The sequence below is a fragment of the Chenopodium album genome, chromosome 1, assembly GCF_948465745.1.
Source record: "Chenopodium album chromosome 1, dcCheAlbu1.1, whole genome shotgun sequence".
Lineage (NCBI taxonomy): Eukaryota > Viridiplantae > Streptophyta > Magnoliopsida > Caryophyllales > Amaranthaceae > Chenopodium > Chenopodium album.
In genome coordinates this window covers 16,453,417-16,473,056 of record NC_137834.1, presented here as the reverse complement: position 1 = coordinate 16,473,056, position 19,640 = coordinate 16,453,417, and the positions used below count along the sequence as shown (strand labels likewise).

The window sequence follows — 19,640 nt, the reverse complement described above, 5'->3', positions numbered from 1 at the left end:
GACAACGCATTTTGGGTCTCCTCTTGTTGCAACTAGAATAGTTGCATAAATATACAACTAAGATCTATTGAAACTACTTAACACCTTTATTTGAAGCAAGTTATCGGGTCATCGGGTCAGGTATTTCAGGTCGGGTATTTTTGAGCACTCATAACTAACATGATATTTAATAGTACCATCGTACACTTATTATTGTTATTAATGATGAGAATAATTATTGACTCAAAATACCTTTGCATTTGTAAATGCATATCAATATATCATATGCTCATATGTATTAGTACTTCCACCCCCATCAATCTCCCTCCTTTTTTTCTTTTTCTTTTTTTTTTTTTATTTTTTTTTCAATGATGCCTCTTGACATTAATACTCTACAAACATTTATAGTGCATGTGTGTATTTTTTTAAGTAATTAAACTATATAGAACCAAGTTATAATGAGAACCAAGACTATGATAAGAACTAGAAACTAATCAAGGCCCTTAAATCATGTCAATCAAACGGCCAGCATGCTTACCATGTCATTAATGGCATTTTCGGTATATTTCAACTTTACGAAGTGATTTTTAATTTCATTTCTAAAAAGTAAATGAAAAGTTCATTAAAGTAAATGTAATTAGTTATAAAGTAAATGAAATTGCCTTAAAAGTTACAAAACTGGAAAAATAAAAGTTTAAAAATTCACAATATTACGAAAATGCCATTAATGTGGGAGAGTTGTGAGCTGTCGGATGTAGGGTGATTAAAGGCTGAGATTGGTTCCTAATTCCTATTATTCACCTTGGTTCTCACATGATCTCAATTCTATATATTTTCATACACTCACTAGTTGTCCACATTATATTTCGATATGACATGTATAAGTGTATAACACTAATATTATGAATTTCTCAAATTCAAGAAATTCAATGCTAAATGATAGGGTTAATTTAGAGTGAAAAATATGACATGAGTTCCTTGGAACCAACCAAAATGCGATAATTATTTAAAGGCCCTTGGAACCAAACCAAAAAGCAATAATTATTGATGAATATAGCTAGTTCGCTACATTAAGGACCAAAAGTATGGTCTTTTAAAAGAGCTAATTAACAACCAAGTGTCGCCAAGTCGTCAAATTCGTAGAATTGATGCATAATTTGTGCTACCTGTTCTTCCGTTAATTCATAGAGTGGAAAGGAAAGCATCTAACGTCTTCTAACTCTATAATTACTCTCTCTTTGACATGTGAAATACATGGCCGAAATCGGCATACGAAGTTCATAACGTTGAGCAAATTCTCTGGTGAAGAAGTTTTGACGCCACCCAGGATGACTGATTGTTTTGGTTTCATAATGACGAAATACCACAAATACAAATCTATGTATTCCCAATGAAGGTCTTGGGCTTTCGTAAGAAACGATTTCTTGCCCTGCATGAATATAGTATACCTTCAAGATAAATCATATATATAATATGAGGAAGAGGAACTAGCATAATGTACATGTAATGACAATATTAGCAAATTCATATATGATCAATGTAACCACGTTACACCCTTCTGTTTACAAAATGGCGCGGTTTTAAAATCATAACTGAATTCAGAGTGGTATGAGATTAGAAATTGATTACTAATACTTTATTTTTTATTCGATGGTTGTTAGAGAAAATTTTTCTTTTAATTGATAACTAGAGATTTGGTATGAGTCCTACCCATTTTTTCCCATAAGGTTTCTTACTATCTTCATACCTTAATTGGGAGTTAAATGTTTGGATTTCACAAAAGAAATTGTCTTAGTAAACACTAGGTATATATGGGTAACTAGGTTTTATCTATGTCAAAATCATATCTCATACCTAGCTAAAATCTACAAAAATAGTATCATTTTTTGTCAAATGGTTTTAATCAGCTAAATATATGGCTTAAAATCTCGAAAGTGATAATGAGATCACAAAGGGGATAGTCGTGAAACTTTTTAAGGGATATTGAAACAACCCAATGACCTAATTTGAGTGATTGGAGATCAGACCTTCACATTTATGGCAATACGGAGTAAATAAATAAGGTTTAAATAATCCAAAGGTGCCTCAATTAGTTGGGAAAAAAAAAATTCCTTCTTTTTCAAATTGATCGATCAAAAAAACCAGAGATAATTAAAATATAGCATCTGATTAACCGGGTAATCTAGACAAAGTATAAAATTATTTTCTAATCGATCTACTGTAGGTGCTCATCGGAAAGTTATGGTATAATTAGTTAAAAGTGGATTTTTTTTTTATTTTTTTATTTTTTGTACTTTTTTTAAAGGAAGAACGAAGAAAAAAAATAAAGGTTATATCCAAATTTTTTTTACGGGCATTACCATACCTTTTTTTTTTTTTTTTTTTTGGAAGAATAGGGGCATTACCAATTAGTATAGTTTAAATTGCACAATAGGAACTATATTGTTGCTTATTAAGGGAAATAAATCGAGAGAATCTTGTTTGCCATGAAAGAAATAAATTTAAAAATCGAGAATTTTCTATGTGGTAGGCCACATGGTGCAGCAGAGGTTACTTGTACGGTGTTATTGGTCTTGTCAAAGGTTACTTGTAGGTATTACTTGTTTTTTGGGGTTACTTGCATGGGTTACTTGTATTCTGAATAACTGTTACCAGTAATCCCAGACCAAATCCACATACCAAACCAGTAACACCTAACCAAAACCAGTAAGACCATACAAGTAACCCCATAATACACTATACAAGTAACACCCTGGTCAGATTCAGTAACACCCTACAAGTAACCCCAGAATACAAGTAACGCCTACAAGTATTCCCTGTCGCACCATGTGCTACTTACCATGTGTAAATGTGTTACTTGTAGGTGTTACTTGTATTTTGGGGTTAGTTGTATGGGTTACTGTAGGTGTTACTTGTATTCTGAGCAACCCCTACAAATAACCCCAGACCAAACCCCTATACCAAACCAGAAACACCTTACCAAAACCAGAAAGACCATATAAGTAACGAACCCCAGAATACAAGTAACTAGTAACACCCTGACCAAAACCAGTAACACCCTACAAATAACTCCAAAATACAAGTAACACCTACAAGCTAAGTAACCCCTACCACACCATGTGGCCAGCCACATACAAAAATTTGTAATTTAAAAAATGATGATCATTAATAAGGGAGACACGTAAAGGCCTCAATGGAAAGTCGAAAGATAATTTTTTAAACCTAAAATTTTCATGGTTTGTTCCCTTGAGACATGTTCTTTCATCTGAGTTAAAATTTTATTCAATGAACTAAGCCCTGTGTTCACTTTACCTTAAAAAAAATATTTGATAAAATAATTTCAATTCAATAAAAATAAGTTTTGTTTAGTAAACTTTATTTTAGTTCAGCAAAATGTAGTAACATCAATGAAGAAATATACGTAGGAAGTTTAGTAAAAATAAATAAAATTCAGCAAAAATAATTTAATTTAGTAAAAATAATTCCAAGTTAAGTTAAAAAAGTTGGAGTAAACAGGGCCTAAAATTATTTAAAATAAATTGAAATTTTTTTTAAGTGAAATTTAATTTAATCTTTAATATAATTTATCTATTCACAAATTAATTTTAATGAAATTTAATAATATTTGTATTAATCAAATTATTTTCATTAAAATGAAATTAATTTTACAAATAATTTTTTTTTTACTGATTCTTCAACATTTTTTTTCTCTTTTAGGCCCCCGATCTCTTCACCTTATTATAATAATATTAAGTAAAAGTTATTTAAGGTATTAAATATAATTTCAGTTTAGTATAATAAACTATATTTAGTAAAAGTAAGTTCATCTTAGTGAAAATAATTTCAGTTAGTAAAAGTAATTTTTATTAGTAAAAATTAGTAATTTCAAAGAATAAGTACAATAGAAATTTATCAAAATTAAATTATAATTAGTAAATATAATATAAATTTATAAAAAATTATTAAATTTATGTAAGAATAAATTGAGTTCAATTAATATTATTTCATCTTAGCAAAAAGAATGTGAAGAGAATAAGGTCTCACTTATTATACAAAATTTATTTCTAATGAACTTAACTTGTTTTACTGAATATAATTTGTATAAGATCGATGAATAAAATATAATCTTGGTTATTGAATATAAATCAAATGAGAATTCAATCAAATTTAATGAACGGATGAAATAATAATAATAATAATAATAATAATAATAATAATAATAATAACAATAATAATAATAATAATAATAATAAATAATAATAATATTATTATTATTATTATATAATTTTTAAAAAATTATTATGTTATTATTATAATAATTATTATTATTATTATCTTTGTTGTTGTTACTATTATTATTATTTTTATTAGACAAAATATATTGCTCATTTCAAGAAATTGGTGTATGTATCTAGGAAAGAAAAGAAAAAAATTATAATGTCTTTGTGGATTGCCAATCAGTAATTTTTTTTTTTCTATGAGTCATACATACATAATCTTCTATTTCTCTATGTTCTTGAAAATTTTGAATTCTACAGACCGAAAAGTAAATAGCTTAGCACAATTGCATTCTCGCCAATGTGCCCTATGGAACTTATGCATTTAGAAATTCTGCATAAAATTAATCACTTACCATAACTGATGTTTCCTGTTGCCGGGATGTTAGTCACCAACCTGAATAACAATGAACCAACAACAATTTTAATCCCAACTCGCGGTTTCATGCATCAATAATGCACCATCGATGATAACCCAAAATGGTAATCCCGGATCGATGTAGAGCCTCCATGCATGCACAAACGTAAATAGCTAGACTAGTGGTCGGATCTCGGATTGAGCACGAGGCTGCACAACTACTAGGATTACCGTTTTGGATACTCTCGGGTGCATGATAGACACTACGATAATCAATTCAAAATAATTTTGTAACAACTTACCAATGCAAGTATTCTCTTTCGGTCGGATTACCAGGGCTTGGAGCATCAGGATCTACCATAACCTTCATAGTTTTGAGATAAGAAAATTGCAAATATTATGGACTGCGCAACATAAAATTGATCACATTTTATACTAATAAGGAGTATATGTATATAAATACCAAGTTAATGAAATAAAGATGATATAATTTGGATGAAATTACCAATGTATAGTGATAGTTTGCCATAGGATCGTTACCCTGAATTTCAATTCTTGGTGGATTGATAGTTTGAGAGGGTCTAAGTTCAGAAGCATTGATAACTTCTCTATTTTCGTAAAAAACTCTAAGAGTTGCGAACCTAATAAAGGGATCTAAAACATCTCCGATTACTTCTCCAAGAACAAGTGAATCTGTTCCACTTCTAGGCATTGACATATACAAATAATGATGATGATGAAAAGGTTAAAAGTAATAAAAGACCACACTAACTGTTTCTTACACTTTTTGAGTTCACCTATGCTACCGACGTGTGCACTTTGATGTTTTAAAAATTATTTATGCCTTTTTATAGGGTTTGTGTAAGCATCAAATTTATTCTCCGCGTTATTGAAATAATTGGACACATTTAATGGTGTTACTATAACTTTTCTTCACATGTAAACTTCTTTTTCCCTTCAAAGTTTTGCTTTGACTTAATAATAAGTTTTTTTATTTGAAATGTAGACAAATAACAATTTAAAAATAAAATAAAATAAATAAATAAGTAAATAAATAAACAATAATCACTCTGTTCCTGAAAGCTTGATTATTTGGAAACTTGGGTTTAGAAGCAAAAATTTTACCCAAAGTACTCACCAATATATTAGGGGGGGGGGGGGAGAAAAGAAACTGGGATCTTGTTTAATTTATTAAATTTGTCTTCATACTTATAAGATTTATTTTTGTATTAATTATTACTATATATATTCTCCATACTTTTTTAGTTGGCATGCTTTTTTTTTTTTCTTTTTCTTTTTTTTTTTTTTAAATCACAGTTGTTAACACACAATAGTAATGGCTAATAATTTTTCTGCTAATCAACATCCAAAGTTTAAAAATTTTATAATTTTTATATTGAGATGATTCAAACAAGATTTTATATGAATGTGTTTTATCATAGTTATAAATCATAAATGTTAGTCAAAGTAAAGTTTATAACTGATATTAAAAATTAAAATATTTCAACTAAAAAAGAAGTATAATACTTTCATTTTTCTAAATCATACCTAGCTAACTAAATTAGTACGTTAATATTCATAGTTTTATGCATTAAACCAGAGTGAATGAAATGCTTGAGGCCACTGACTTTTGTACAAGTACTCCCTCCGTTTTTAAATACTTGCTCAATTTCTCCATTCGCGGAGTTTTAGAAGAAATTGGAGAAAGTAATAAAATATGGATATAGTGGGATAGTTGAGAAAATAAACAATTGTACAAAACAAAAGTAGTGGAAGAATATGAGGAGAGAGAGTATTTTGTTGGGTCCACTAAGTGTGAGAAATGAATTAAATATTGTAAAAGCTTTCCAAAAAAGAAAATGGAGCAAGTATTTAAAAACGGCCGAAAAGAAAAAGGTGGAACAAGTCGGAGGGAGTATATAAGATTAAGGAAATTAATAAATATAGCCCTAAAAAATGGAGGAAGTAGTACAAATATCAAAATTTGCATACAATAAAATTACTCAAAAGAAGTATAGAAGAATAGAAGATGATGGCCAATTATATCTAAATGGTGTAATGTAAAGAAGTGATATATTTAAGAATGGGGGATTATCTTTATCTTAATGGTCCCTCACTTCAAAATAAGTCCACCTATGAGGTTTATCCCTTAGCTTATTGCCAGAAATAACAGTGGATAACAATATAAAGATTCTTGTTCATAATTTTAACGAGTTCTTTCCAATTTTAACGTATATATGTGTCATGGGTTAAAGAGTTTATATCCCTCCTAAAGCTATGTGCCTATGTGTGATTTCAGTTAACCCTTTTCTCTTTCTTGGGACAATTTAAACTTTTTTTTTTTTTTTTTTTTAAAAAAAAATTGTAAAAAAAAAAAAGTAGTAACTAAACATTAATTTAATACTTTCCTAAAAGAAATTTAAGGGCTTGTTTGGCATCATTTTTTGTTTTCAGTTTCCTATTTTTTTAAAAACCAAAAACAAGAAACAAGAAAAAAAGTGTTCCCACTTTTCTGTTGTCAGTTTTCAAAATTATCATGATTTTAATAAATTTAAATAATTTTTTATTCATTATGGATTTATGGGACATATATCATATACTTTTAAAAAACAAAAAACCACAACAATGCCAAACGAACCCTAAGTTTGTTATTTCATGTATTTTCTTTTAGGGTAATATGGTTGTATATAAGTATTTAATATACTTCCTTTTTTACTATTAAGTTGAGAATTTATTAACAATTTACAAGTAAATTGGTGTAATAAATGTTTATTTATTGTCTTTTCTTTCCAATTTTAGCTTCTTATATGCAGCCCTTAAGCCTGGATGTATCTTTTCCCTTTCTTTTATGATGGTTACATTACAATTATTTTCTAAATTAAAGAAATTACTATTTTTATACTTGGAAAATTTTGACTTTTATACTCCATGCTATTTATTTGCTTTACTTTGGCCAAGATGATTATAACTAAGAAAAAATATAGTCACGTGAGATAGTGGTTTTTTTTATAATTTTATTGATTTATACTATTTTAATATCAAATATTCATAACTTTTACATATTGGTAATTAAATATATTTATACTATATATTAGGCCAATTGACCAGATAGATATAAAAAACTTACTCCAACAACAATTTGGTAAAAAAACTTACTCCGACGATAATTTGGTTAAAAAAGCTAACCATATACGGCAATTTGATAAAAACAATAAAATCCGGCAACATTTAAACTAAAAAATCTAAATTTTTTCGACAAACTCTTAAAAAATCATAATTTAATTTTTTTTTTTTTTTGTGTTTTTAAATTTATTTTTCCTATTGCATTTCAAATTTTGAATTAGTGTGTCATCCTTTTTTATTTTGCTAAATACATATACCAAATTTATTTCCAACCCTTTTTACAAAAATTTGTTAATAAGGGGTATGAAACTTAAGTGAAAATTTATACTTTATATTTGTTTTTTCTTGAAATTGTTATTTCCATAAAAAAGGGTTGGTAAAAATAAAGATGAATACTGAACTAAATTAAGCATTCTCGAGTAATTTATCGGATATTTTGTATTTTTTAGGTTAATTGTCGCCTGAGATTATTTTTTTCACCAAATTGTCGTTTATGGTTGACTTTTTTTTTACTAAATTGTCGCCGGAGTTTTTTTTATTTTTTTTACCAAACTGTCGTTAAGGGTCTTTTTTATTTACCAATATAATATTGTCAATTGACCCAATATATTAAAAGGCGTTCCTAAAAACGCATATGTGTCACGTGTGTCTTTTCTTACACTTGCTTGCATCATGCCACATCATCAACACTAGCATCACACCACATCACCAATTAACAATTTTTATTTTATGTCATAATAAACTAAAAATGCATACAAAGAGGTTTGAACACCAAACCTCAATAATGAAAACATCACTTACGACTATTTTAACTAGAAATAGATCCTGCGCTACTAATCCATGCAAATATATAAATACATATTGGAATTAAATTATTTATGGTTGTCATTTTATTATAATTACTCATAATAATAAAAAAAAATCACCAAAGTCTCTCAACTTTATAAATAAAAAATAAAAATAAAAAGTTCTCAAAGTAGCCTCTAGAGCAAAGCCCGGGTCACACACTAGTTAGCGACTAAAAAAATGCATTGACAAGCGTGTAAAGAGAAATGTAGCAAGTAAAAAAAAAAAAAAAAAAAAGAAGATGATCATGTTTTACATGTAACTATCCTAATTAACCTCATTACCAAAATATTTGCATAGTATGTATGTACCAATGCAAGTATTCCTATTTACAAAAATATTTACCAACACAAATACAAATATTCCTATTTTAATGTCAGTGACATGGCACACGACATATACACATGCTGATGTAAAACTTTAACTTAAAATATTTTCACTACTACAAAATTGGCCAAAGAGACCCAATATAAGAGACCGGTTAAGTGCATAACGGGTCTCTTTTAGAGGAGAGACCCATTATTATAGACGACAGGCTCTCCACACATCAAAGAGACCCGTCATTTAAGAAAAAATAGGTCTCTTGGGATTTTTTTAGAAAATCGAGGAATATAGAGAGACCTTTCATCTTAAATGACAGGTCTCAAGTAATATCCAAGAAACCTGTGATTTAAAATAACCGGTCTCTTGAATTTTATTATTTTAATTGAGAAATCAAAGAAACCCGTCAATCTAAATAACAGGTCTCTCGAATTGATTTTCCCATGTAGGCAGCCATAAAAGCCCCTAGAATCTCTTCATTTTCTCTCTCTCTTGTCCACCGCCTCTTCACAGCTTTAACCTCTCGCCTCGACTTTTTTTTTTCTTTCTCTCTCTTCTCTCTTCTCCCTCCTCCCAACTATGTCTCATATTTTTTTGGATTCTAAAGAGAATCTCGCACAACAAGAAATACAAATTTCCGCCTATAGTTCTTAATTTCCTTCATGTCTTTCTTAATTTCAGGAAGTTATAGATCTATCATCAAGGTAAGTTTTTTTTATTATTTTTCGCTATTAAGTTTTGATCCTAATTTTTTTGTTTTTTAATGAAAAATATGAATTTCTTATAATAATTGCTTTTTAACTGCATTTTTTATGTTAAAAAAAATTTGGTTTTTCGTTTAGTCATGATGATAAAAGATTGTTTCTTTATTTTGCATGGTAATGAATTCGTTTTAACAACTTTTTTCGCCTATGAAATCTGAATCTGATATGTGTTTCCAATTTCGTTTGGAGGTTTTTTTCAATCCCGTATATTTGGTTCTTTACATTTTTTTTTCTAACTTTTTTCATATAGTCAGATCTAGAATTTTTCGTTATTATCCCTCAATTTCATATGGAGTCAGATCTTATATTTTTCGTTATTATTAAGTTCGTTTTTGATTTTCTATTTCATTTTCAATTTTTATTCTTTAGATTTAAGTTTTGGTATATTTTATTGTTGTTTTTCTAAAATGTTTTTGAGATTTTCCTGACAAATTGTTTTGTAGCTTGTTTTTTAAATTAGTTTTTTTTTCCTTGCTTTGATTTTCTGTTCAATCATCATATTAAACAAATTTTATTTTACATCTGGTATTTCATCAGTAAAATTGAACAATTTCTCTCTCTCTTTTTTTTAAAAAAAAATTGTAAACAAATTTTATTTTACATTTCTTATTAAATTTTTGCTTTCTTTCCTTTTCAATTATGTTATCATTGCTCTGATTTATTGTGTCAAGATAATAATATCTACTTTTTAATTATTTTTTTACATGTCTTTATTTGTTGTTGTAGGTAATGGCGATCCCATTTTCCATTTTGAACAGAAGAAACTTATAATTGAAGATCTTGAAAGTTTCAATTCGTCTTTTGCAGATTTTTTTTTTATGTATTGAATTTTCATTGATATATGTACTATGTATGTAATTTTTGAGGTTTATGAAGTACCATAATTATTTTTTTTAACTCCGTATCTAATAATGGAAAAATTAAATCAAATTAAATAGGTTAATATTAATGAATTGTTATCATAAAAATAAAATAAGCTAATTTTTTTAATTTAAAACTAGACCATATAGACCTGTTAGCTTAAAAAAGAGGTCTCAATTTTATCAAAAAGAGACTGCCTAATTAAGATAGGCGGTCCTAGTATTAAGAAAACAAAGACCGCTTTTCTTATAAAAGCAATCTCAATTTTCTCAAAATTGAGACCGCTTATCTTTAAGAGGCGGTCTCAGCTTTCTCATTCTAGAGATCGCTTCTAAAAAGCAGTATCTTTTCCAAAGAGATCGATGCGCTAGAGACCACCTCTAAAAAGCAGTCTCTTTGCCAAAGAGACCGCTGCGCTAGAGACCGCCTCTAAGGCAGTCTCTTTGGCTAATTTGGACGGGTCTCTTTAGCCAATTTTGTAGTAGTGTTTTAATTATTAATAACTATAAATTATAACAATTTGATATTAATAATATATTCAATGAGATGATTCGAATAAGTACCTACAAGATTTAATGATAATTTGTCAAAGTAAGTTTAATGAATAATGCCTAGAGTCTCAAGGGGCACGTAAAAATCAGAGGGAGTATCTTATTTTTCTTATTGATCGTGAAAACACCAAACTTGACTTCCTTCGAGACGGAGGGAATACTCGATAAGTTATATCCTATGACTGTAAACAAAGATAATGCTCTCTCTGTTTTTCAGGAAAGCATTTATTTCTAATAATGGAAAGCACAATACTAAGTTTTTCTTAATTTTTTATATTGTTAAAGTTTAAAAGGAAAGTGATAAATTATTAAATCAATCCTTGAGCTCTAATTATCATCAAATTTAAGCTTTTGATGAATGTGATCTTTTTCACATGGTATTAGAGTGACTAGAACAACAATATAATTACGGGTTTAAATCGCATCCAATCTTCAATTATTTTACAACAAGGCATTTGAGCACTAAGAATGAGGTTCGAGAGGTCAATGAAAGGAATGATGTCTGTATTTTCCGATAGAGGATTAAGAATTAATTACGGAGCTAATTATTCAGTGAAATCAAGTGATCGAAATGCATAGTTGGAAGTCTATTAATCCCACATATTGCGTACTCTTCACAAAACCCGACGGGTCACACCCCCAAGCACAAAATGAACCAGAGCGACGGATTAAGTCGGAAGATGTAAATGCGCCCGATAAATATATTTTAGACTCAAACGTTGGATTTCGAGCTTAAAGCATCGAAATCGAGCTCAAACTTTTAGTCGATTTGAGGAATCAACTAACGAGATTCGTCATGCGACACGACGTCCTAGGCTCAAAAGCCTAGCACAAGGCCTTGCCGCACCACACATGTAGGTCTAAGGACGTACCACAAACCTAGGCCCATCCAAGGTACCAGCAGCCCTTGCAAGGCCCAACGCGCTACTAACCTTGCTTGTGGGCTCGCTGGTGCGCTGGGCACCATCGCATGCTAGCATGCCTCGCTAGCAAATCCAAAAGCTACAAGTGTTGCTCACTGGGCCTTGCAAGCAACAGCTAGTGCCTAATACCCTACGATGGGCTTGTGGTGCGAGCTTGCAGGCCCAAACTTGGGAGCAAGGCTACCAGCAAGAGAGGCGTTGCTGCCCGAGGCAAGACAACTACTCATGTGCCCTTGGGCTAAGCAAGCTTGTTAGTCCTCTCACCTACTCGCTTTTGTGTGACAACAACTGCCGCTTGACTATTTGCTTGTGCTATTTAATTTAATTTAGAATTAAATTAAATACCTATTTTGGAAATTAGATGGGCATCCTCCACTATAAATACCAAAAGGAATTTTGAGATTTTTGAAGAGAAAATGGATTATTGGATCTCCATCTAAACGTGAAAATCAAGAGTATAAATTCTTCACTAGTGTCGTTAGACACATTCTAAGCTAAGGTGTGCGACCAAGGTTGGACATGTGGGTGGAATTCATTGAAGGGAACACATTTGGGGCTCTCGGCTCGAGTTCGAGGTTTAGGCACTCTTCAAAGGTATTTTTTTAACCTCGTATGTGTTTCTTTACTAATTGTATGAATTATAACATGGATTCGGGCTAAGTTTTGGTTTTCGCACGTCGATTAAATCGACGTAAAACCCTACACTCATACAACATCACACTTCAAGCTTTGAGAGCTCTAATGCGAGGGGGTATTTATAGAACGAATTGAAATGGAGTCAAATCCATTCAAATGTTTGGTCGGATATTTAATGTAATGTATATGAACCTCATAAAATCCAACTTAACATCATTCCAACATCCTACAATCTCATTACTACCCTTGCCCCTATGATTCTAAATTCATTTCATCCTAGACACAACCTGTAAAATTTAAATCCATTGCAATATCCGAAAGAGGCATTAACAAGGTGTTATATTAGTTGACACAATTCCCCTTATTATGTCACCTTCTAATTGGCCCTATAATTTAAAGTAATTTTTTTAAAAAAAAATTTACAAAACCCAATCCAGCCCCCAAATCATTCCCATTTCCCCACCCCTATGCTGCCTTTTCTTAAAAATCGACCCCTTCCTTGCCCCGGTCGTACTCCGTTGGACCAAAACTAGCTCGCCACCTCGGAACAACCACCCTCAACCCCCTTCCCTTCCGGAGTAGCCCCAGGCCACCGGACCTACCCCTACCCTTTTGGTTTTGGGGTGGGGTGGGGTTTCGGGGATTTGGTGGGGGTTTGGAAAGGGATTAGGTTTGGTGTGGTTTTGAAGCGGTTTGGGGTTAGGTGGGTGGGGTTCTGGCCAACACAATAGGTTTAGAAGTGGAGGTGGGGTTTCAATTCGGTTAGAGGGGGTGGTGGTAAGTGGTTAGGGACAAGGGTTGGGATGGGGTTTAGTTAAGGAGGTTGTGGGTTGTAGTGGTAGTGGTCACTGGTGGGGCAATGGTTGTGGGTGTGGGGATCAGTTTGGTTCAGAGGGTGGTGATCGAGTTATGTGGTGATGTGGTGGTTATGGTGAATGGTGCTGGTGACCAGGTGGTGAAGAGGGGGGAGATGATTATAAAAAAAATGAAAAAAGTTAGTCTTTTCTTCAGGTAACCTATACAAAGGGTTGTTTAAAGAAAATAAGGGGTAAAGGTATGCCTATTCCCATAATATTAAATGTCGACTCGTTTTGTGTAGGTCGCGGTAAGGTGGAATTTTTCTTTTTAAATTTTTCAGAAAAAACTGTATCTATGCCAAATATCGACTTTTCCAAATATTAAATATAGAGAATGTAATTTAGAACTTAACCAAATAAATAAATATGTATAAGAATAGTAAGAACTAAAAAGTTATGATTGTAAATCACTCTCTCCGTCCCTAATAAATTAGAAGTTTATTTCTCTTTATTATGTGAGTAATAAATATTATAAATAGGATTCTTATAAAGGGACAGAGAGAGTAAAAAGTATTAATAATAATCTAGCAAGACTGCAGATTTTGTCATATATTTCAAAAAAACAAAAAAATTTTACGGAGTACAACCACGGTTAGCAAAATAGTAGACCAATTAGATATACTTTTATACTTCCTCCGTTTTAAAATACTTGCTTCATTTTTCCATGCGCAGAGTTATAGGAGAAATTGGATAAAGTAATAAAATATGGAGGTAGTGGGGCACGTGAAAAAATAAAAAATTTTAAAAAGCAAAAGTTGTTGAGAGAATTGGAGAAGAGATAACATGAAATTAATAAAATATGTTTTATGTTGGGTCCACTATTTAAGAGAAATGAATTAAATATTTTAAAAGCTTTTCAAATAAGAAAATGGCTTGGAGCAAATATTTAAAAACGGCTGAAAATGGAAAATGGAAAACGGAGCAAGTATTTATAGCGAAGGGAGTAGCTTATTTGCAACCAGCATATATTATACTCCCTCCGTATTTTAATACTTGCTCTTTTTTCTCTTAGACACGTTGGCCGATTCAAATCTTTAATTATCAATAAGTATAAATTCTAACAATTAAAAAGTAATAATCTATTCATTGAAAAAATTCCATCAAGTAATCACAGGACTATATATTTTTTTTCTTATGTAATCACTAGGGGTGTAAATGAGCCGAGCCGAGTATTACCTTGTTCATGTATAAGTTCATTTAACTTAGACGAGTCCGAACACGATCTCGATCTTTCAAGCGAGCTCAAAAATTTGTTCAAGCTCGACTCATTTAGTACACTATATGTTCGCGAACGGTTCGTGAACGGCTCTTTTATGTAACGAGTTTATAAACGAGTGTTTCATGAATGAGTTTAGTAATAAACGAGCTTTGTACTTTGACATTTGAAAATCTAAAAAAATAGCACATAATTAATTATAATTATAAACCTAAGAATTACATCTTAATTATTAAAAAACTTAAGAATTAAATTAACAACTATAAATAAATCAATAATTCATGAATATAAATACAAGTAGTTCGCAAACATAAATAAACGAGTTGTTCATGAATTTATCTGAACGAGCATATCTATGTTCATGTTCAAGCTCATTTATTAAACGAGCTTCAAAATTTGTTTAAACTCGGCTTACTTATCAAATAAACGAACATGAATGAGCTTCAACCGAGCTTCAACCCGAGTAGTTTATTGATCGGCTTGGTTCATTTACACCCCTAGTAATCGCAAACATTAGTCATAGAGGTCAACTGGATATAATTTCCTCCTTTTTCAAAAACTTGCTCCACATTTCATTTTCGGCCATTTTTAAATAATTGCTGAATTTCCTTATTTGGAAGCTTTTATAATATTTAACTCATTTATTACACCTAGTGGACCCAACATAAATTATTATTTATTAATTTCTTATTCTCTTTCCTCCAATTCTCTTTACTACTTTTGCTTTCACAGTGATTTTTTTCTTTCACCCACCTCACTACCTCCATATTTTATTACTCCATCCGTCCTACAATACATGAAACGTTGGACTTTTTTTTCACTATTCATGCATTAGGTTTGACCATAGTTTTTTACTAACATACGGAGTAATAAAAATATATTTTATCACAAAATATGCTGTTAGATAGGTTTTAATACTACCTCCAATTTTTTTTAGTTGCAATTTTGGGGTAATGTTTGTGAGATATAAAATATTCCATAGTTGCAACTAAAAAATCGAAGGTAGTATAAAGTTTAATGATATATTTTATAAAATAATTTTTTTATTAATATTTGATTATATTAAAATAAAGTCAAAGTAGTGCATTGACATGTGTACAATATTTGAGTATGTCATGTATTATGGGATAGAGAGAGTACTTTCTCCTCTCCTAAATCTCCTCACATCCCTACCTTATAAAAAGTGGGAGATTGTTCTTATGAATAGTGCATGGAATATTATACCCCTCAAAAATTTTTTTATCTTCTTACTCCCAAGTGTAATTTTTCTAAAGATCCATCAATTAATTAGAAATTAAATGATGAATGGAATAATAAAGTTAAAAATTTTCTTTATTTAATTTAATGGGGTTTATGATTTTATTACATGACAACATTAGTCACTAGCTAAGACAACGAAAGGTTGTTGCTTTATGTTGGAGATTTGTTTTTTTATATTTTGTGAAGGTTAAAATTAACGACTTGCATATAATTGTGTTTAAAGGAAATTGAAACTAATGAAATTAATCTATGATTGTGGCGAAGTAGATGTACTAGAAAGAAAGGAAACCAAACTGACTATGGTGAAAAGGGGGAGAAAGCAAGAAGGGATTCAAGGGAATTATGGGTTGCATAGGGTTAATACACTGCAAAACCAAATTGTTAGAAGCATTTTGTCCGAGTTCATTTTCTGATTATCTGTTAACTTTTGAGCATTGTGAAATCATGTGTATCTGAATACTATTATGTATTAATGCCACTATTATATATGTATTGTGATGTACCATGTACAGCTACATGATGTACCTTTTTGTTTCTAATTAGGTCAAGAGCGCAAAAGATATATTAATATCATAATTTAAATTCCTATATAAAGTGTTAGCACGTTGTATTGTTTCATTACTTAAATAAGGGTGCACCTTGTTGTATCACATTTCTGAGAATATCCTACAACATCAAAGACAAGAGCCTTCGGCAGCAGACGATTAACTCGATGTGAAATGGAAACACAAGCCAAGAAAAATTAAGGTTAAGCAATAGAGAGATATTCCTTTACCGTTCCATTAACTTCTTGTCAAGTGCAAACACAACCCAAGAAAATTAAGCCAAAAGGGTTGGCCACCCCGCGCTCAACGCAAGCTTTGGCTGCCCTAGTAGTGCAAAAATTGCAAATGAATCAAGTATTAAAATATGGAGGTATTACGAAATAATAGCCATGAATATAAAGTGCATTAAATAAAGGACACGCTAGAAATAGCATGGTCCATAAATTTTTAAAACATCATGTTTGTAAGGCACGTGTCACACTATCAGCCCCAAGTAACATAGATCCAACTCACCAATTTTCTTTCCACTCTTACTCTCATTTCAACCTCTCATTTAAATCAACTTGAATTCAATTATATATAACTTTCATGATGCATCAAATATTGATGAATGAACAGTCCCACATTTTCAGAATCAGTACTTTACTCATCTACTTGAAACGTCGCTTCAAAAGAATATTATGAACCAATTCCCAAATCCATAAAATACTTTTACCAATATCATATTCTTTTATCATCAAGACTCAAGAAATAAAATTCAATGTAATAAAGAGATTTAGAAAACTAAAAAAAAAAAACAAATGAGAGATGAGAACATAGTAATAATGTGATGTAATATTTTCTCTTACACATTAAAGAGAATATATTAAAAGTCGATGAGCCCTTAATACAATGAATTGGTCAAACAAATAGAAATTAGATGTAAAATCTTTGATTTAGTTTCTTCATATAGATTTTAAACTCATTTACAGGATAAATGAATATGTGTGTATTCTTGTGTATTCTTTTAAATACAATTTTGTGTCCTTAATTTATGCAATTAAGGAACATGAAAGTGTATTCAAAAGAACTTGTTTGCGGAGAATTGATTTTCTTGATTATGGGTGTCCATTATTCAGATTAAAATCGAAATCCAATCCAATCCAAACCGAATTATTAATTCGGATCGGATTCGAACTTTAATTTTGATTGGATCGGATTCGAACTTTTTCTTTAGTTTGGATTTTTAATCGGATCGGATTGGCCTTATTCGGATAAAAAAAATCGAAATAACTGAAATGAGACTATCATTTTACAAATGAGGATTTTTATTTATCATGTTCAAGTATGTTTATAGTTACATTAATATTGACCACTTAAACTATGTTTCCAACACTTGTATTAATCATGTACAACCATCTTTCAAGAATTAAATTTTCATAATTGTATTATTATTTTATAATTTCATTAGATGATAAAACTTTGTAACGATTTTAATTCGGATTTTTGGATCAAATCCAAAAAAACTGAATTTTAATTCGTATTGGATCGGATTGGATTTGGTGATGAATTTGGATTGGATTGGATTGGATTGGATTTGAAAATTAAAAATCGAATTTATTTTGAATCAGATTGAATTTGACCCAAATCAAAACCGAAAATCGAATAGACACCCCTAATCTTCGTATTAAAAGAATGATGCTCATGGTGCACAACTTGTATGGTCCAAATTCTGTTAGGTAGAAATTAGAAAATTATTAAGAGATAAAAATTTATCAAATTTATAAGCGGGCTCGTTTACACACACACACATATATATATATATATATATATATATATATATATATTTATTTTTATTTTTTTATTTATTTATTTTTTAAGTTAAAAAAAGGGTTAAGAATGAAATATTTCTTTGTCTTCCATGCTATAAAGAAAGAGTGCGAAAAAGACATCTAATTCGAAAGTAGGAAGGCCAATGGAGAAATAGTGGAATACTCCATAGTTTTTCAATACTTGTTAGTTTTATTTATTTATTTATTTATTTTTAATAGCAACAATATTTCATTAATTAAAAGTCATACGACATCTACAATAGATATTCGATCCTAACAAATATTTAAAATATTGAATCAAATAAAATTTTCCTTCTATAGGGAATATTTCAAGTATCACCCCAAACTTGAACCCACTATGATCATACACTAAAGTACAGGGGCATCCAAAAGGAAGGAAGCTAGAGCAAAAGAGTCGCCAACAAGTTTTAGAAACTTGTAAACCGTTCACAGGGTGAAGGTTACACCCCTTAACGATCCAGGAGATTGTTAACTCCAATAGGTTTAGAACCATGACTGGAAGTTTGGGGATGAAGGTACAAATCCAACCTAAAAGAGATTGAACCTGTCTTAATAATAGGCCTCTACTTTATTCTTCCCGTATTCATGTGCGCTTTCTGACTAACATACAATCAATAGGTTTACCCTAAACCTGTTTAACTATGTTGGTTGAATATTAATGCACAACAAAACTATTATTGGCGATCACTTGAATTATAATCATATTAACCCTAACCAGATTATTAATTCTCTTATTAAGCGTGATTACAAGTACAAATTCCCATTAAACATGCATAAAAGGCGTGATCAAGCAATAACAATAAATATATAATAAACGCAACATAATTATAACAATAATCATGATCATGTTGCTGCATAATAATAGCAAGATCCTAGGCATGATACTAACAATATTACTAACAAACCCTAGCATGTCACTAAACATTAAAGATCAAATATATAGCCCTTACATGATACTAACATGAATATTAGGAAAGAAAATAGGAAGCATCGTAAAAATCATAATAAGCATGTTTGATATTATAACATTTACCCTAAACATGATACTAGGAATCATTGTTGTCATTCAAAATATGAAATTAAGGAAAGCATCCTAACATGATACTATATCATAATATCAATAAAAAAATTAAAGCACTTACTTGGATGCCTCGTACCTCTTTCGAATAACAAAATACACACATTAGTAACTTCAAGGAAAATAATAAATCAGACAATTAAATTAAATAATTGAAATAGAGATTTGGGACCAAACCCTCATAAATTAAGCCTTTCACGTCTAGGGCGAAGG

At 30.4% G+C, this 19,640-nt stretch overlaps 1 protein-coding gene and 1 long non-coding RNA gene across 2 annotated transcripts; one reads left to right on the top strand and one right to left on the bottom strand.

The window, feature by feature from the left end:
* Nucleotides 1-1,184: 1,184 nt before the first annotated feature.
* On the bottom strand, nucleotides 1,185-5,326 carry LOC145628823 (protein FLOWERING LOCUS T 1-like). The gene is made up of 4 exons (XM_081681240.1): nucleotides 5,120-5,326; nucleotides 4,917-4,978; nucleotides 4,613-4,653; nucleotides 1,185-1,408 (listed from the first exon to the last, which is right to left on the bottom strand). Exons 1-4 carry the CDS (start codon nucleotides 5,324-5,326, stop codon nucleotides 1,185-1,187), a joined length of 534 nt encoding a protein of 177 aa, XP_081537366.1.
* Nucleotides 5,327-9,125: 3,799 nt separating this feature from the next.
* Nucleotides 9,126-10,611, top strand: LOC145567574 (uncharacterized). The gene is made up of 2 exons (XR_014095710.1): nucleotides 9,126-9,608; nucleotides 10,395-10,611. It is a non-coding gene; the product is annotated as an uncharacterized LOC145567574 (long non-coding RNA).
* The last annotated feature ends 9,029 nt before the right edge of the window (nucleotides 10,612-19,640 follow it).